Source organism: Salvia miltiorrhiza, chromosome 6 (genome assembly GCF_028751815.1).
Source record: "Salvia miltiorrhiza cultivar Shanhuang (shh) chromosome 6, IMPLAD_Smil_shh, whole genome shotgun sequence".
Classification (NCBI taxonomy): domain Eukaryota; kingdom Viridiplantae; phylum Streptophyta; class Magnoliopsida; order Lamiales; family Lamiaceae; genus Salvia; species Salvia miltiorrhiza.
Window position 1 is genome coordinate 41939497 of NC_080392.1, and position 20702 is coordinate 41960198.

At 41.1% G+C, this 20702-nt stretch overlaps 1 protein-coding gene and 1 long non-coding RNA gene across 2 annotated transcripts; one reads left to right on the plus strand and one right to left on the minus strand.

Moving 5' to 3' along the window:
- Positions 1-3718: 3718 nt before the first annotated feature.
- LOC130989662 (uncharacterized) lies at positions 3719-6431 on the minus strand. The gene is made up of 3 exons (XR_009090714.1): positions 6320-6431; positions 4528-4603; positions 3719-4017 (listed from the first exon to the last, which is right to left on the minus strand). It is a non-coding gene; the product is annotated as an uncharacterized LOC130989662 (long non-coding RNA).
- Positions 6432-7483: 1052 nt separating this feature from the next.
- LOC130990972 (uncharacterized) lies at positions 7484-20702 on the plus strand. The gene is made up of 3 exons (XM_057915180.1): positions 7484-7750; positions 19845-19939; positions 20189-20702. The coding sequence occupies exons 1-3, from the start codon at positions 7484-7486 to the stop codon at positions 20700-20702; spliced, it is 876 nt and encodes a 291-aa protein (XP_057771163.1).

Consider the following 20702-nt stretch of genomic DNA (forward strand, 5'->3'; position numbering starts at 1 on the left):
TTTGGGGGGAGGGGAGAGATGGATTAGTTGTCTCATCTATCTTAAGCTTTACTTGTTTTTGTTTATTTTAGTATTGTTGTCTTGTTTTTGTTATTGTTGAATAAATGAAAGCTTGAGAGTTAGTTGGGTTGATATTTTTGTTTTTGTTTTGCTTGGGATAATTGTATCAAACTTTGTGATGTTGATTGAATGTCATTGGGCTTATGATATGAATCGTTTCTTGGAAAAATTGTGTGTATCACTTGTGGATTATGCATGAAAAGTTTGAACTTGTGACAAGTGAGTTAAATGTTTTGCCTCCAAGAACTTGAAAATGAGCTTGTAAGAATTGAGCCTTTGATTGTCATACATTTACAATCTCATTTTGTTCTTGAGTGTAAATCATTTGAGCATGTGTGTTGATCTCTAGAACTTGCCATGAGTCCTTTCTTGAAAATAAAAGTAGATGTGTTGTTAATATTGAAGTGATTTAAGGCCATCTTTGTTAGCCACTTAACTCAAATTGTGTCCAAATTCTCATTTGATCCTAGTTTACCCCTTTCGTGCCTTGTAGCCTTTCTTTTAATGAACCAATGATAAAGGGGTAGAACTTAGAGTGTTAGTGGTTGCTTTGATGAAAATGGTTGGAAAATGATTGAAATTGCTTGTCAAACTTCGATTGAGTGAAAATCACTAGTCTCCTATAAGCTCAAAAAGAAAAAGAAAGAAAAATGAAGAGACATGTGAATAAAATAGTACAAAGGGGAGTGATTTGCCTTTTGAATCATGGTCTTGATAAGTATTCATAGGGTGAAAAGGAAGAAAAGTGGGGATATTGGTTGATTGATTAGAAAAGAACAATGGTGAATATGACATATTCAATTTGGGAATTGTATGGGATATGAGTCACTTTGCCTATAAACACCTCACCTCACCAAAGAGCTCTCATTGCAACCTAAATAGAAGCCCTTTTTGATCTTTATTTGTAACACATTGAAGTATAGAGAGTTAGGATAAATGGCAAGCTTATGGTAGATTGCATACTTGTTTCAATTTGAGTGCAAACACGTCCATTCTAAACACTTGAGAGTTGAGTGCGTCATTGAAACATCCACTTTGTTAGGATTCAAGCTTGGAGGTTATAATATTGAACTCATTATCACTTGTGACTTCTTGGAATGCATTTCTACTTGTGATGCACTTTTGAAAGATTTTTTGTAAAATTTGAAGCCCTTGAAATGACACCAATTCATGCTCACATGTTTGTTTACTTTTATTTCTCTTCTCTTCGTCGTTTGGGGACAAACAACACTTTAAGTTTGGGGGGTTGACAAACATGGTTTTCGTACCTCAATTCCACATGTTTTGTTGTCATTTCCCTTCATGTTTTGTTTGTGAATGCTTGTTTGTGCCCGAATATTTAGTTTTATGAAGATTTGATATCTTGGTGTAGTTTTGGAGTAATTTCAGGAAACATCAATGATTAATTGGAGGATTTTGAAGATATGAGATTGAAGTACGTCTTGAGAGGAATCCGTGAACGCAAACGGCGACCAAATCCGAGTCCGGACGAGGGAGAACGGAGCAAAACGAGCGGACTGTGCAAAACGCCCAGTACCCCGCGGTCACCACCCGCGGCCGCGGGGTAAGACCGCGGGTCAGCTGTTCCCGACTCAGGAGACACCCGCGGTCATCACCCGCGGCCGCGGGGCGGGACCGCGGGTCCCCTGACTCTCCCCCACGTTTGCCGGCCGCGGGCGCGGGCCAGGACCGCGGGAAAAGAGCGGAGCCTCCCCAAGTGGGCCCCAGTCGGGTTTTTCAGCCCTTAAACCCCTTTCTCCCCCTTTTCCTCACATTATTCATCATCCCCAACCTCAAACACACCCATTTTCCATCTTCCCCAATTCCTCCACACCAAACCCTAGCCTCCATTACCACATCTTTTTACCAAGATTGAATGCATTGAAGAGGAGAGAAGATTGGAGAAAGCTCATTAATAGGATTTGTCACTTCTTACTCTCTCTTTCATTTATGTATTTCTTTGATTTAGGTTTGTTGTTTGTGAACATGTTTGGATAAAATCCCCCATTGGTTTGGGGATTAGGCTAGTTGATTATGTGATGGATTGATTATTATGCTTAATATATGTCTTGATTATTTCCTTGTTATTATCTTTTCAAGCCCTAGCTTTAATTCTTGTATGGATTGTTGGTCACTTTCTATGCATTTCTAATTTGTGATTTGAATTGGGAGAGGATAATCATAATAGATTAGGAGCTTGAAACATATTGACTCAATAAACCGGGAGGTTGAGAGTTGGGTGAGAGTTTACCGATCCTTTGTGCTTTTGGGAGTTATAGGTTAGAAGTTGACCGGGGACGGCAACTATGACCCGTAATCTACCGTTTTAGTCGTCCGGGAGGGGGCTAGAACTAGTGGGGAGATCACTCTAGATAAATAGGAATATCAAGACTAATATTGAGCTAATTTGAAGTCCATTGCTAATCCATCGATGCTTAATCCCTAAACCACCTTCATCACTTAATTAATCCACTTTGTTTGATTGTTCTTATTTTGTCTTTGAATTTGTTAGTTAATCAAACCACTCACCTCCTTGTTTAGTCTAAATAGCTCTAGCATAATGACTTAAGCTAATCACTAGAATTTGACTACTAATTCTTGTGGAATACGACCTTGCTTCCCTATATTGCAACTACACCGTATACTTGCGGCGTGGTGAAAATATTAGCGAACAGAAACACATGGGTTTTCAACCCAAAAGACGTCTACTGAGATTTGGATCATGTGGACTGGCCAGGTCCAACATCATCACCTCCCAGTCACACGAGAAACATCGTCCCGAACTTGAAGGGCCATGAACATACTATATATAACAAAACATAAGTTCATTATGACAACTAAACTTATCTTAAGGTTCCCTATCCTATTGATCTCAAACCCCAAACCTCTCTTAAGACATATACACACAGACATACGTACACAAGCAAAACACACTATTCATAAAATCTATCATGTAGCAAAAGTCTATTTGATATTCCGTCGTACTTGAACATTCGAACGTAGAGACTATAGTTCAACCTTTGATGCAACGTTTACCTTGAATTTGTCTTGTATCGTCATTCTGTGCTTTTCCTTTACCTCGTACATATCTTTTCATTCCTCTTTGTAGTTCAAAAGAACCATCATTTTCTTAAGGGAGCTGAGACGTTCTAAGTTCTCTTTCATTCTTCTAAATCATCACCTTAAGAATCTAGATTGTAGAGATATCCTACTAATCTAGTAGTCTATGTTCTTTTGAAATTACGATCATGAATCTTATAGCAATCTATGTTCTCTGGGAAAATATATGTCACTTTTCTATCATTCATCTGATCATAACATCATAGACTGCAAAAATATGCCATAAAAGGCAAAACATTCAACATTTCATCATAACATGCTCTTCACATAAACATATTCATGAAGCATTTTAGAACATTAACATCTTTAAAACGTTGGAACTGCAGTTACCTTCTTTCCTTGATTGAGCACGATGCAATGGAGTGTTGAGCGGTGCCATATGAACCCATGTAAGTATAAAGAATCAAACTAGACTCGACTCTTTAGAATAAGGTTTCTAGGGCCAGAGCGAACGAACCGCTCTGATACCACTCTGTCACAGCCCACTATCCCAATGACGGGTTAACCGGGGTTATGACTTAGGGTGAACAATAAGAAATGGAAATGGACAATTACTTAACATTAAAGTATATGGAGATGTCACTCATAGATAAAATGCTAGGATCATATATGATTATTTGGATACTTATAAAACACATACATAAATGAGAACTGATTAAGGTGGGTTACCCAATAACACGTATCCCAACTTCATAACATAGAGCTATCCTAATCAAAGTATTTTGCAGCGAAAAACGTGTGAGATATACATATGAAGATGTATACTCAAGGTTACATTTCTTGAAATTATCAAAGGAACACCTGCTCAACACCATTCCATTCCATCAGCTGCTCAACCTGCACATTTAGAAATACATGCAGGGCTGAGTATAAAAATACTCAGTGGGCACGTATGCCTAAGTATAAAAATACATGCTCAAAACTGTAAATTGTCATGCCATCATAAACAGTACAACAAGGGAGTTTTTCGCTAAAAGGCCCAAGCTTACTAAGTTCATTTGTGATTCTTAAAGTTCGTCTGCAAACTAAGTTCTCTTGTAATCTATCATATCTGGAACTTTGTGCCGGAGAGGTGGCCACCTCTCACGGTCACTTGACCGGCCAACCCGCTAGATGACTCACGGTCACTGGTGTACACTAGCCCTGGCAGGATAGCTATCAACTGCTCAGGACCCGAATTCGATTGCATCATTGGCAAAGCCAAAGCAGATAGATATCATACTAAAATTTAAACATTTTATGGCAAGACAATACTTGAAATAACTTTAACTCAGAGATTTTGTCATGAAATAACTTGCTTGAACGTAACATTTAAACTCATTTGATATATATGAAAGTAATGCCCACCTGATTAGGCAATGCCTGTCGTTTATTCTTAACTCTAAATCGGTATAGCAGTGTTACTCCTCACGATCCACAAAGCCTACAAGAAATCTATAATCTTAATAGGTCTCCTGAATCTAATATTAAGTTATAGTGTAGTGCTTATCATCCTATGATTCACTTAGCCGGGTTTTGAAAATTTAATAAATAAATAATTGAAAACTAAATTCTTGAGTTAAGGACACCAACAATATCCATACTCGATTTTCTTAAATAATTGGATTTATAAATAAAACCAATTAAATCATAAATACTTTTATTGCATGATGCAAATGCATACTTAACATATGGTAAGTAATTACTTAAAATATGCACATAATAATAATATAATATTATTATGCAAATCATCTCATGCTTAATCGTATATGCACATAATAATAATATTATTATTATGCAAATTATTCTTTAAATAAAACTATTTAATAGTTCAATTAATTAATATAAGTATAGTCCATTTAATAAAATAATGCAGTCCATTTACTAAAAAAAATCTGCACAATCCAAGTAACAAGGCCCAGCTGTTTTAATTAAATAAACTGAGCCCAAGTTACTAAATAAAAATCAGCCCAACCAGTTAAAAGTAGAAATTCAGCCCAACATAAAGAAATAACCCGGCCCAACCCTCGGCCCAACACCCCAAGCCCAAACCTAGCCCATCATTTAACACCCTCACACACACAAACACACGCATATACTCACACACAAAGCTGCGCGCAGCAGCACGCTCCTCCTCCCCCTTCTTCCTTTCTCCGTTCACGCCGCCCACCGTGGTGCTCGCCGGAGGAGCAGCAGCGACAAGCCGCGCCACCCTCGGCTTTCTACACACACACCAGGACACATAGACGGAGGTAGCACGCAGCCGCCGTCCGCAGACTCTCTCTCTCAAAACTCCGGTGGTAAATAAAGCCCTCAGGCTGTCGCCGATCGTGCCCTTCATCTCCAGCCGAAACCCGCCGACGCGGTCTCTCTCTCTCTCCGGCGAAGCAGCGGAGTCCGCCGCAGACCCGACGCTCGTTTCCTCTCGCTGAACAGATCCGACACCCCATTTCCCAACTCTCTCTCTGCTCCGTCGAATCTCCTCCGGCCGTGGCCGAGCAGCAGCGGCACTACCGCCGTACCCTGCCTCCCTCCGCTGAACTTTGGCCGACGGCAGCAGCTTCATGCCGCCACCATCGCCGCCCTCTTCTCTCCCTCGGAACTCTCTCTGTGACTCCCGCCGACGAGCAGCAGCCGGAGCCGCCCGTCGGAGCCCTAGGTTCGGCCTCCTCTCCTCTCGGCCTTCCGGCGACTGCAGCAGCGAGGCTGCCGCCGACCGAGACTCCCATCTCTCACTCTCTCTGTGACAGTGGCCAATCACCACCACCACCAGACGGACAGCAGCGATGAGCCGCCGCCGACCGCATCTGCCTCCTTCCACCCTCAACTCAACTCATCAGCAGACACACAAACACAACAAGCAAAACCAAAACTCAAAACTCCTTTCCTCTTTCTTTTAAAACAGTCATGCTTCATATACGTATACATACACAGATTGTACTTATCATGCCAGTAACTTGACATCAATATAACGTGTATGCATTTTGTTTTGATCTGGTGTGACGGATGTATGAACAATTATGTGAGTTATGCGCCTCTACATGTATGTCTGCAATGGTGTGTGTTGGGTCTCCAATTGGAGTTTTGATTTGAAAGCAATGATTGAGGGAAAATAGTTGTAACTAGAATATATAATTTGAATGTTTTAAAGAAGTAAAACCTTTAGAACGAAGTTGCTGGTTCGTTAATCTGGTGCACCACAAACTTGGCCTGCTCGAAATATTTAGTGGAGGAAAAACTAAAGTTGAGCTTCTGGTTGCTTGATCTTTCACAACGAATGAGTAAAATGATTATAGATAGAAGAAAAATCTGATTTGTTGGAGTGAGATTTGTAATTGTATGGTTTGTGCACTGTAGTTGATGGTAAGGGTTGAAAAAAAATCATGATAATGATGGCAGCAGCTTATTTTGACAAGGAGTAGGTGGCGTATATAAGGTGAGGGAGGAAGCATGCTGATCATGGGAAGACATGATGATAGATGACAAGTGGTAGCATGTGCTCATAGAATAATTTAAACTAAGGCTCGAAATGTGAATAATTAAATCAAGCACACATAAATAACTGAAGACTTCAATTAAAATCTCTATAATATTGAAAATTTTGGATATGTAAAAATCCTTTAAAGTTTGCTAATTGAAATACTAGTGCAACTGTTTAAATACTCAATTTACATAAATATGAGATGCACAAGAATTTAAATAACATAAACTTTCAAAATTTATTTTTGTTGGAATTAAAGTAAATTCATTTTCTTTTATTTGGCGTGAATCATCTTAAATTCTAAGTTTGAAATCTACTCTAAATTTAGCTAGGGAAAAGCGGGGCGTTACAGCTGCACATCCCCATGGAGCCACTGGTTATGACGGGATCATGCGCTTGATCTTATTACTTCCACCAGACTGGCAGGGATGGGCTACAGAGCTCGCAGGTGACTACGTACACACTGCAGAAGAGTCGTTTGATCCAGAAGGCGATTTTCCACGGTTCATCGCAGCAATTCACTACACCTATGATGCCTTTGGCAGAGCATTCAGGGGACCATATATGAGGCCAGGAGACCTTGCTCCTGTTGGAGTTCGTCCGGAAGAAAGGACCCCACTTATGCCTACTCAAGCTCCTATAACAGCAGATCCACCCATCCCAGTGCAGAGTGTTTCCCCACAACTGTCTGTTCTCGGTCGTCGATGCCGAAACGACTTCGAGGCTGGGACATCACGTCCAAAAACCCAAAGGAAAGAGACGCCACCACCCCAATCACCAGTCGGTACACCCCCGATACAGCCACCTCCACCAGGGGAAGAGGACCCCATTTACAGTGCGGCCATGAAACAATTAGAAGAAGTCTTGCGTCAAGCACGCGAACTTATTGATAAGGGCAAAGCCCTGGCATGCACTGACAACGATGAAGGTGAGATCTTGCGCCAGGCACTCAAGACTGCTGAAAAGGGGAAAGCTCCAGCCCACGATGACACTGGGGGAAGTAGGAAGAAAACTCCAGGCAAGGCGAGTTGGAAGCCACTACCTGCTCAGCCTCTTTCCCTTAAGAAGGGTGCTACGACCTCCGATGCAGGAACGCCCTGCAAGGATGTGGTGAAAATCCGACTTCTCGGTGGTCGTGTTCAGCTCGGGGCAGAGGGTGAAGAAACAGAGGACTACTACCTGGATATCGACTCCGAAGAGGATCCGGAGGAAGACCCAGAAGAGGATCCGGAGGAAGACCCAGAAGAGGATCCGAAGAAGGGCAAGTCTGCTAGCTCCCATGGATCGATAGTCTAGGGCAGTTGTATTTGCTTGTATGATGTATCTCGAACTCGTGGGTTGTAATATTCATCTATCTAGGAAGTTGTTACTACAGGAACGGTAACTACCTATGGACCGTTCTATAACTCCATATTATTCGAAGAGGCCTCTAGGAGGCAGAATCTTTAAGTACTTATATATAAATTCACGCCTTCAGTAAATTCGTGTGTTAAGTACTTATTATATTTTGTTGATTTAAAAGTTTTGCATACGATATAGCTAGTACAAGGAATTGAAGAAGCAATGAACGAGTGTTAGAATACATCTACCATGTACTAATAAACATATTATATTGACTTATCAGAATGCCACCAAAGAGAGGACGTCCAAGAGGTGGGAGAAGAATCCCACAAAATGATGAAAGAGGTCCAGAACCAGGGCCAGAACCAGAAATAGCTCCACAACCAATACGGCCAGAACGTAGAATAGAGGAATTGTTTTTACGTCAAAACCCACCTGTATTCAGCGGTACAGGAGATCCAGCTGAGGCTGAAACTTGGGTGCGTGCAATCGAACGCATCTTCAACTTTCTGCGCTGCACCGACCAGGAACGTTTAACCTGTGTATCTTTCCAACTGACGGGATCGGCTGACTTCTGGTGGGAAGCCAGAATGAAGACAATGACAGCTGATCAACTAGAAAACCTCACCTGGGAGCAGTTCAAGATTGGGATATATGATAAATATATACCCAAAAGTTACCGAAAGAAGAAAGAGATGGAATTCTATAACCTGAAACAGGGGAGGATGACGGTTACACAGTATGATAGGATGTTTTGCGACATGTCCAGATATGCCCCAGAACTAGTTGATACAGACGAGAAAATGGCTGAAAAATTTTGTGTCGGTCTGAGGCATGAAATCAGGATGGCTTTGGCTAGTCATGGAGGGTTGTCGTATACTGAATCCCTCAGTAGAGCTCTAGACATTGAGGCAGCAATGCCATGGGAAAGACCAGTGGCAACACCTATGCCACCACCCCCACAAGCCCAATCCCAGAACTACAAAGGGAAACGAAAATGGGAAGGCAATTACAATGGCCAAACTGAGAAGAAACCATGGCAGGGACAACCACCCCAGCAACAGGGCTTTGGAAGGCAAGTTGCTCCTAATCAGGCGGGGAACAACCAACAGAAAACTTCACCCTGCCCAAAGTGCAACAAAAACCATGGTGGAATCTGCAAGGCTGGCAGTGATAGTTGTTACATCTGTAACCAGAAGGGGCATTATGCAAATCGTTGCCCAAATAAGCAACACGGGATGAGCTTAAGGCCAAACCCACCATTCCAAGCCCCACATCTGAGAGCTATCCAAGCGCTACCCCAGCCACGTCATCTGCAATTGCCGCAGCCTCAACAATCACATCAACCACAACTGCCACAACCACAGCCACGTCAGCAGCAACAAAAGATGCAACCGTATCACGCAAGAGCCTATGCTATCAAACAGAACCAGCCCGAGAAAAACCAGGGAAACCTGGCAGGTATGGGCATGCTACTCAGCACACCTGTTGTACTTCTGTTTGATACGGGTGCTTCACATTCTTTCATTGCAAGTGCATGTGTGGACACCCTAGGACTCAAAATAGAAAGATCTAATCAGGACATGAGTATCTCTTCACCAATAGGAGGAACAATGACAGTAACGCATGTTTGCTCGAACTTAGAATTGAACATAGGATCACTAGAGGTCATAGCAAACAACGTATATGTTATACCGATGTCGGACGTAGATATAATCCTAGGAATGGATTGGCTAGCTGAAAACTACGCTACAATCTTATGCAAGGAGCGGAAGATCTCTTTCAAATTTCCAGAAAAAAATGCTTGGGAATTTCACGGGATAAGAATGGGTAGGAGAATACCAATTATATCCACCCTACAAGCAAGAAAGATGATGAATAAGAAGGACTCTCAGGCATTCCTCGTGTACCTAAACGGGAAAGCTGAGACAAAAAGAGCAATTGAAGATGTGGATATCGTACGAGAATTCCGTGATGTGTTTCCAGAAGACTTACCAGGATTGCCACCTAATAGGCAAGTGGAATTTACCATAGACTTAGAACCGGGAGCGGCGCTAGTATCAAAGGCACCGTATAGGATGGCTCCAAAAGAATTGGAGGAACTAAAAAATTCAATTGCAGGAACTACTGGACCTAGGTTTCATCAGACCTAGTGTATCCCCATGGGGAGCACCAGTTTTGTTTGTCAAAAAGAAAGATGGCACCTTGAGAATGTGCATTGACTATAGAGAGCTGAACAAGCTAACACTCAAGAACAAATATCCTTTGCCAAGGATAGATGATTTGTTTGACCAACTTAGGGGTGCGAGTGTATTTTCAAAAATCGACTTGAGATCTGGCTATCATCAACTGAAGGTCAGACAAGAAGATATACCCAAAACAGCTTTTCGAACAAGGTATGGCCACTACGAGTTCGTAGTTGTGCCATTCGGGCTAACAAATGCACCAGCTGTATTCATGGATCTCATGAATAGGGTTTTTCACCCCTACTTGGACAAGTTCGTCTTAGTGTTCATAGATGACGTCCTCATCTACTCCAAAAATGAAGAAGAACATAAAGAGCATTTGAGGACCACTCTACAAACGCTAAGGAATGAACGACTCTACGCCAAATTCAGCAAATGCGAGTTTTGGCTGAGAGAAGTCACATTTCTAGGACACATCGTATCATCAGAAGGAATCAAGGTAGATCCTGCTAAAGTGGAAGCAGTACAAGAATGGAAGTCGCCAACAAATCCAAACGAGATCAGGAGTTTCTTAGGATTGGTTGGCTATTATCGAAGGTTTATTGAAGGATTTTCGAAAATAGCAAGGCCAATGACGCAACTGCTCAAGAAGGGGATCAAGTATACTTGGACGGACGAGTGTGAGGAGAGTTTCCAAAAACTCAAGAAGATGCTAACTACTGCGCCGGTTTTAGCAGTCCCCGAATCAGACAAAGAATATGTAATCTACACGGATGCGTCCAAAAATGGACTAGGTTGCGTGTTGATGCAAGATGGCAAGGTAATAGTATATGCATCACGACAACTTAGACCTCATGAGTTGAATTATCCGACTCATGATCTGGAACTAGCTGCAATAGTACATGCATTAAAAATCTGGAGACATCACCTATATGGAGTTAGGTGTGAGATTTTTACTGATCACAAAAGTCTGAAGTACTTTTTCGAGCAAAAAGATCTAAACATGAGACAAAGGAGATGGCTCGAATTAGTAAAGGACTATGACTGTGGTATTAACTACCACCCAGGCAAGGCTAATGTAGTAGCCGACGCATTAAGCCGAAAAGTCTCGTCAAAATTAGGACATCTTCTCACGAGAGAAGTTGAGCTTATAAAAGAATTTGACAAGATGAAGATAGAAGTGATTAAACCACCTGGAACTATAGCAGGCGTTGTTGAGACAATACCTAGTTTAAGAAAAATGGTGGTAGAAGCACAAAGAAAGAATGAGAAGATGGAAAAATTACGGGAAAAGATAAGATTAGGAGATCTCAAAGATTTCCAAGAAGCACCAGACAATGCCATACTCTTTGAAGGAAGGATATGCATTCCTCAAGATGAAGAACTTAAGAATAAAATCTTGAGCGAAGCCCATGATACCCCTTATACTGCCCACCCGGGAAGTACTAAGATGTATCAAGATCTAAAAGAGAATTTCTGGTGGGAAGGAATGAAACGCGATGTAGCCTCGTTTGTTGAACGATGTCTTGCTTGCCAGCAAGTGAAAGCCTTACACCAAAGGCCTTACGGGGAACTACAACCCTTGGAGATACCAGAATGGAAATGGGATGATATAGCAATGGACTTCGTCACAGGATTGCCAAGATCCAAGCGAGGTAACACGGCTATATGGGTCATTGTGGACAGACTTACGAAGTGTGCGCACTTTATACCAATCCCAATCACCCATGGATCTGACAAGTTAGCTCAACTTTATGTTAGAGAAATTGTGCGTTTGCACGGAGTGCCAAAGTCAATTACATCGGACAGAGATTCCAAGTTCACATCTAGATTCTGGATCAGTTTACAAAAAGAACTGGGCACAAGATTGAATTTTAGTACAGCTTTTCACCCACAGACAGATGGTCAGTCTGAAAGAACGATTCAAACATTGGAGGATATGCTGAGGACAGTAGTGCTAGACCAGGGTGAAAACTGGGAGCACATTTTGCCACTCATCGAGTTTGCATATAATAATAGTCACCAAGCGACTATCGCTATGGCACCCTACGAAGCACTGTATGGGAGAAAGTGTAGATCGCCACTTTATTGGGATGAAGTGGGCGAGAGAAAAATCCTAGGGCCAGACACAATAGGTGAAATGATTGAAATCGTTCGCCAAATCCGACAGAGGATTAAGGAGGCCCAGGATAGACAAAAGTCATATGCTGATAAACGCCGAACTGACTTACAATTTGAGAATGGAGAAAAAGTCTTTCTGAAAGTTTCTCCATCAAAAGGGATCATTAGGTTCGGAGTTAAAGGAAAACTTAGACCCCGATTTATAGGACCCTATGAGATCCTACAAAGAATAGGCCCAGTGGCTTACAGGCTGGCATTACCGCCAAGCCTAGGAAATGTCCATAATGTTTTCCACGTATCACAACTTAGGAAGTACGTTTTCGATCCAAAGCACGTGATACACCAAAATGAGATGATCCTTAATCCAGACCTGAGCTATGAAGAAAGACCTGAAGCAATTTTAGATAGAAAGGTGCAACAACTCCGAAATAAATCAATCACCTCAGTGAAGGTTCTTTGGAGGCACCATGGACAAGAAGAAGCTACGTGGGAACTCGAAGACAAGATGAAAGAAAAATATCCAGAGTTGTTTAACGAAGGTATGCAAATTTCGGGACGAAATTTATTTTAAGGGGGGTAGTATGTGATGCCTCGCTCTTTTAAATACATATTAAATTAAATATGTGCATAATTACTATATTTCTTGTGCATATATAATTATTAATGGAGATAATTTTATCTAGATAATATTATTTCAGCAAAAACCTGTATAAGAGATACAGAGTTGCGATTTAATATTCAGTCATGAATGAAACCAATAATTAAATTTATTGGTTTTACTATACGTTTGAGACTTTGTTTTACCAGTTTATTGATTTAATCAATAATGTTAGAATTTTAGATTTATAACCGATTTTATAAATCGTGTTATTTAAATCAAATTGCTAGAATTTTAATTTGAGATCATATGCATAATAATTTTATTATTTCACGCTATATGTGTTTAGTATTAAGTCGCGAATTAATTCCGACTTTCATGTATTAAATCTCAAGTTAAGGGTTTAATTTATACGACGAGTATTTAATTAGCGAGAACTGGATAATTACTACAGACGAACTATGAAAAAATTAGAACACGATGTATAGTCACATCAAAATCCTACACTATTCCACCTTTCCCTCCAACTCACCATTACTGCAGAAGATGTTTTTTTTCTAAAGTGAAGATTTCAGCAAATCTTACATTTTCAATCTAGCCGCAGCAAATCTTACATTTTCAATCTAGCCGCAGCAAATCCTACATTTTCAAAATCAGCCGACGTTCACTCACCTACTCCTACAAAATTTTCCATAGTCATAAATTTCATTGTCGCAGAGACCCATCTATAAATTCATCCAAACACTTCAGCTCTAAAACAAGCAAATTCTTAAACGCAGAGTTTTCTTTTGACAAGATTCGGTGAAGGTATTACTCGCAACTTTCTTCCTTTTCATACATAGCATTATCCAGAAATTCAACAAGAATGAGATCACATATGATTTTGTTTACAGTTTACAGAATTTGTATACGCATCAAAGCTTTCACAAGAAATCAGAATTAGAATTTGTATCTCACTAGGAATACAGAAAACCAAGTTTTCATTTCAAAATCAAGTCTTTACAGTTGAGTTTTCTGAAAATTATTCAAATTTACGAACCTATCGTGAGTGATAAAACGAGAGAGAAAGGATGGTGGATTGTCGAAGCTCTGCGACTCACGGCGACGGCGGCTCCAGGAGAGGCGGCTGCCGGGCTCTTGCTGCCAACAGCAGCGGCCGGCGGCGGCGCTCCTCCAGCGAGCCACTGACCACCGGACGAGCCTGCAGCAACTCCAGGCCGCGACTCCGGCGAAGCAGCTGCAGTCGGCGGCGACTCCGGGCAAGCCAACGGCGGCGGGAGCTCCGAGCGAGACGAACGGCTGAAGGCCAGATCCGTCGACCTCAGGCGAAGAAGCAACAACTCCAGGCGGCGGCGGCTTCACTGGCAACTGCCGGCGGAGCAGCGCGGCGGCGCGACGCCGGAATCAAGAACGAGAGCGAAAGAGGGATGAGATGGGTGTGTGCGTTTCAGGGATGAAGGAGAAGAGAGAGTTGAAGGGAAGGGAGGAGCAGGACGACGGCGGTTGCGCCGGATCCTTCGCCGGCCGCAGACAGAGGCGGCAAATCTTGAACGAGAGAGAGAGAGAGGTGTGCATTTTTTTGTGTGTGTGCGTGAGTTTGTGAGGAGAAATGAGAGAGAGGCGTGAGGTATGAGAGAGAGAAGAGTTTAATTGCTAATTGGGCCCCCAACTTTGGGCTAGTATTTTTTTTAAAACAAAAACTGATTTGGGCCGAGAAAAAAAAAATGAAATGGGCTCAAGTTTTTAATTAGACAAGTTTTAATTGATTAAACTGTTAATCTGAATTATGGTGTTAATTAGAATGGATTAATCCATTAATGAGACTTATTGTCTTTATTATGGATTAATCTAGATGAGAATTATTTTTAAATGAAATCATTTTCTTAAATCAAATTTCTTAGCTCATTAACTATTTTCTTAAATGGATTTTATGAATAAATCAAATTAGTATTTATTTGGATTGAATATATTGAGTTATTAATTTAATTTATTAACTTAGCTTTTGGAGTTAATTGGATTAACTCTAAATTATCTACGAAGGTATTAAATATCCTAAGTTGGTATGATTAACGAGAATTTTAAATCCAGCTCATTAATCAAAGTCTTTAACTTAGTTTCATTATTTAATCTTCTGGATTATTAATAAAACTACTTTGGTTAGTACCTTAGAATAATAAGTTCTCCATTAATAAGGACTTCATAGTAAAAATGCATTCTCATTAATTGAAGATTCCTGAATGTCTTACCTTGAATTCTCATAATAAAAGGTCAAGCGTGGGAGTCAGTGCTATCGAAAGAATCACTGCCTTAGTAGCGAAACACTGCAACCAGGTAGGCATTACTTTCATATATATCAAATGAGTTTCATTTACAGTTGAACAATTATTTCATTGCAAAATCCTTGAACTGAAAGTTATTTTAAGTATTGTCTTGCCATAAAATGTTTAAATTTCAGTATGATATCTATCTGATGTGGCTTTGCCATGTTATGTAATCGAATTCGGGTCCTGAGCAGTTGATAGCTATCCTGCCAGGGCTAGTGTTCACCCAGGGCCGTGAGTCATCGAGCGGGTTGGCCGGTCAAGTGTCCGTGAGAGGTGGCCACCTCTCCGGCACACAGCTTCAGATATGATAGAATACAAAAGAACTTAGACTGATCAGTCGAACTTTAGAATCACAAATGAATTTAGTATGCTTGGGCCTTTATAAGTAAAAATCCCTGGCTATACTTTTGAAATGGCATGACAATTTACAGTTATTAAGTATGTATATGATTTTCGACATATGTCTACTGAGTACTTTGTACTCAGCCCTGCATGTATTTCTAAATGTGCAGGTTAAGCAGTGATGAGTGATGATGGGGTGTCGTGCGGAGCTTTGTCATATCTACTAAATAAACTCTTGGCGATACATGTCTTCATACATGTATCACGTTCTCATTTCCGCTGCGAACACTCAGTTATGATGCAGTTTATCCTATTATGTTGGATTGTCAAATCAAGTTATTGTATAAACACTTAAATCGGATACTCATGACCGATTACTCGTTATTATCTATATATATGTGTGACTTATTCTCATATGATGTCTAAATCTTAATTTAATTCATTTATAATTATTTATCACCCCTTTCTGCCCCCTCTCCTAATTTCCCTTCCCTAGTCACGGTTTCCCGGCTTACCTATCCTTAGTTAAGTCCGGTCGTGACAGCACTATAGTTTCAATCGGAGATTTCCTAGCTGTCGAAGATTGAATCGTGCACTTGGAATTGTTCCTGCATCGAATCGACATACACGTGGATACCTTGGTGGTGGATTCATTCGCAGGAATTGTAATAGCCGCCCTTTTATTTTATAATTAAGACCAATAAATGTGATATTTAATTATTGCATGTTTCAGTTATATCAGCTCAATGCTTAGTATTCAGTTTATTTAGCTCAAATTTTTTAATTAAATGTTTTCGCGTCAGATAATCGCAATTAAATTATTGACAGACAATGATTGAGTTATTGAAGCAGTCAATAATTTATTTTGCAGTTTAATAATTGGCTTAGCAAAGTCATGTTATACATTAATTGCAAATGGAAATATTATTTCCATCTATTATTGTGATATCCCAACCTTTTTCACTGGAATTATAGAAAATTAGTATACTATTGATACATGCCCGTTATTTAACAATCATATTATATCAAGGAAATTGATATAGATATACTCACAATAATTTTTATTTTATTTGATTATCGATCGATTTAAATTTTAATCAAATGCCGAACTATGTGAAAAATATTATTACTAATATTCCTTGTTTTATTTAATCGTTTACCCATCACCTAGCTTATCTATTATTAATTTGCATCTAAGGCCCATATATATGTGTATACATGGTATATAGTTAGGGGATTAAATTATTTATGTCCTTAAGCCCAAACAATTGTAGGCTTAAGTTTTTTATTTTTATTAGAGCCCAAATTAACTTCTGCAGCGTAAGGAAAGGAAATGATCACAATCTGACAAGATCAGATTTCTGTTTTGTTCTGCCACTAGCGTCTTTTCACCTCCCAAGAAAATCTTTTATCCCAATCTACTAAAATCTTTCTTCCCCTACCGAGGCAGCACTTTTTCTTCACTCCTTCACTCCTTAAAACTCTCTTTCAAGAACATTCCCTGTCCTTTTCCATCTCTAATCTGCAAAATCTGCCATTAAAATACTTTCAACCTCAGGAGTTCAAGACACCCATCAAGCTTATCAAGGTGATATTTTATTCCTTCTTTTTACAGGAAGTACCAACTTTCTTTTGTCACTTTGCAGAACCAATTTTGTTCATTTGTCTTTGATACAGCCAAATAAGCAATACTACAGCACATTCATCAAAACCAAACTGAACAAGGTTCGATCTTCTCCCTTCAACTTTATACCACTGCATGTATTCCTCTACATCAAAGATAGAACTAGATTTACAATCTCACACATTGACATGAACTTGAACAGTATACTTTTCATTCATAACTTGTAAGGATTTTTAGTAAAACACAATCTCTGCTACAATAAGACTATTAAAATCTGTACTACAACAAAGCAACTATATCAAGAACAGTACCAACGAACACCAAACTTGACGTCTTTCCTGCTTTCTTTCTCGTGAACCAATTCCCATCATTCTTCAAGAACATACCTTGTTTAACTCTGCAAGTTCGATCTTTCTTTCCTTCTTCCTCTTGGTCTGGAATGTGGGAGTCTTGGTCTGGAATGTGGGAGTCGAGGGAAGAAGAGGGTCTTCTGCCCGGTGATGAGGACGGCGGCGGCACGGCGAATTTCAGAACGCCGTTGCTCGGCCGGCCGCGAGGAAGAAAGGGGAGTCGGCTGGCAGCAGCACTGCTGTGGTGGAGTCGCCGCCCAGGTGGCTGACCACCACACGCAGAGGGAGAAGTGATGGAGCGGGCTGGGCCGTGAGAGGGAGCGCTGGAGGATGGCGGTGGCGCGGCCGGAGGCCAGGCGCGCTGCCCGCTGCGAAAACAGCAGCGGCGGCGACAACCTTCCTCGGCCGTCCTCTGCAGATGACGCAAGGGAGAAGAGGGTGGAGAGCGCGAGGTGGCTGGCAATTGATGGTTGACGGCGAGGCCAGGGCAGCGCGGCCTAAGGCCGAGCGCCGCTGACGCGGCAGAAATGGAGCAGGCGGCCGGCGTGGAGCTCGGGAGGAAAGGCGGAGGTTCTGGAGAAAGGGGGGGAGGAGAGAGAGAGAGAAAGATTGACTTGTTTTATTTTAATTACTTTTAGGTTTAATTAAGCTTTGGTTTGGGCCTCATTTCATAATAATCTGATGGGCTTTTTCTTTGACATGGGCCGATTCTTAATAGAGTACTGGGCCGATTTTAATTATTTAAATGGGCTACACTATGTTTCAAATTGTTTTTTTTTTCTGGGCTGCACTTTATAACAGGCCTTTAAATTATGGCTTTTAAATTATTATCTTAGGCTTTAACTATTAACTTGAGCCCGAAAATAGTTTAATATAAATTACTAACATAAAGGCTTTATATCTTCTTTAAAATTATTAATTATTTATAAATTTAGTGGTATTTATCAAATTACTAATATTATATTAAGAATTTATTTATTCACTTATGGACATTTTTATTCGGGCAAAATGTATCAATAGTTAGCAATCCCCCACTTTACTTAGAAAATTAGGATGACACCTCGAGACCTATTTAAGAATAGATTTCTTGTAGGTTCGAGTAACCAAGGGCTTTAGAGCTACAAGAAGAGCAAGCACTGAATCTCCACATCGAGGTGGGTTATATTTTACATACAATGTATCTTGAGTTATATAAGCTCTGATATTTCATGAAAATTATCTGTTTATCCAATATAAATGTTTTTATGTGCGTTCTGTAATTGTTTAAGGCTCGCTTAAGTATCGATCGAGATTCTCATTTGGCCTAACACACTAAATGAGGATTGTGTACACAGGGTTAGTGGCTCGATGGGTTGATCGTCATCGTGCACTAACAGATTTAGAACGTTATAAGGGTGGGTGCTGAGCTGGGGAGTGTTTCATATCCCGACGACTAGCTACTCCTTAGCTAATCTAGTTGAATTCCTGAATAACTTCTAAATTAAATTTTGTTGAGCTCAGACTCATTATTTCAATTCCGCTGCACTGTTTGAATGTTAAGATATCAGGGTTGTGAAACTAAACCTCTGTAGATCCTTGGGGATTTCCTCCATATGATGAACTCGTTCTATGTCATCATTAACCATCCATATAATAAGTGTTTTATCTATTTATCGTATTTTATTTCCTCCCAAGCCTGGGGCTGTCACAAGTGGTATCAGAGCCTAGGTTTTCTTTCGCATCCCTGATTGCCACAAATTCTTTAAGACCGAGTCTAGAATTAGTTCCCTAGACTCTTATACATCGCCAACACTCCCAACTCGCCGTCACACCACCGCCTCAAGGTACGTTTCATTTAGTGAATTCAAGATGTTTGCAAATTTTCAAAAGTATTTTGAAATTTATTCAAATGAAAACGAGGCGCCCTACAAAGAAAATAAACACTCCAACAACATTATCTTGTAAAAGGATACGAATGACTCAAGTAAATGACGTCTTGGGACAGACCGAGCCCTCGACGGATCAGCAGGAAACATTTGTCGAAGAGGGTTTTCCCGAATCCCCTTGATCGAACAAGAACGATTACATGTTGTGGTCTTAAGTGCCACTACCAATAAGGAATGTTTCAAAAGAGTTACAAACCAATAACCCCACAGATTGTTGTAATAACATAGAAAGCCAGGAGTATCTATGAGATAGAAATAGGACCACTGAATTAAGATTTACAAAACTTGAGAATCACATAGGACGTTCGAATGTAGAGTATGGACCTTAGGCATTGCTTAAGCCTCTTTTACATTTTTGTTTATAGTATCTGATATAGAACTTAATATTTTCAGATGGAACCACCCCAACCACCCCCAAGATTCCCCGCACTTAGGGATATGATCGATCAGATGAGGCACACTCGGGACTTGGAGGATAGACTCCGACGGTTTTGGCTGTGTCAATGGGATCCGGGCGAGCCCTTTAGGGCATTTTTGGGGCGATTCATGCATGCTTGGCAGTTTGTGCGGACGATCGGCGTCACAGACTACGAGGCCGGTCAGCAGCTGATCCGACATTTGCCTTTCGGCTGGAGAGACTAGGCGGATGAGCAGTTGGATGATACCTCGACACGACAGCTGTTTACGTCCCGACCCCTCGGGAACTTTGTATTGTTTAGCACGCGAATCTTCAATAGGTGGGTGAGTCACGGACTCACTGCCCCCTTACCTGCTATAGCACCAGTGGAGATTCCCCCACCACAGTACCACCTTTATCCTCCGAATCAACCGGCGAATGCAGCAGCCCATTTCCCTCCGTATCCCATGGATGGGGACGAGTATGAGAACAGCCCACCTAGGGGCCCAGTAGTCGATGCACTGGCACCCCCACTAGTACCACCACCGCAGGAGCCAGCCGATGAGCCCGAGGTACCTAGGCGGTACCGCATCCGCCTAGAGGATTACGGACAGCCCTTTGCCCTACCAGAGAAGGACATGATGGGGCCAGAAATTATGCTAGAAGACCCACCTATTCCCCCAGCCCTCCCAGCGCCAGCAGACAACGACATTCCCATCATAGATGTAGAGGAGGAGGAGGATCCAGAGGAGGACCCCGAGGAGGATCCAGAGGAGGACCCCGCAGGCTTTCAGGATTGGGAGAATGAGGACTCAGCATTGTTGGGAGACGGCTCTGTCACTGACTCATCCTAG

What these genes read in the sequence shown, in the direction of transcription:
- LOC130990972 (XM_057915180.1), top strand. Translation starts at nt 7,484, where the DNA reads ATGAAACAATTAGAAGAAGTCTTGCGTCAAGCACGCGAACTTATTGAT. An exon ending in GAACGCCCTGCAAGGATGTG is followed by an intron (nt 7,751 to 19,844) that starts GTGAAAATCCGA and finishes TAATATTTTCAG; the next exon opens with ATGGAACCACCCCAACCACC. An exon ending in TTGGAGGATAGACTCCGACG is followed by an intron (nt 19,940 to 20,188) that starts GTTTTGGCTGTG and finishes AATCTTCAATAG; the next exon opens with GTGGGTGAGTCACGGACTCA.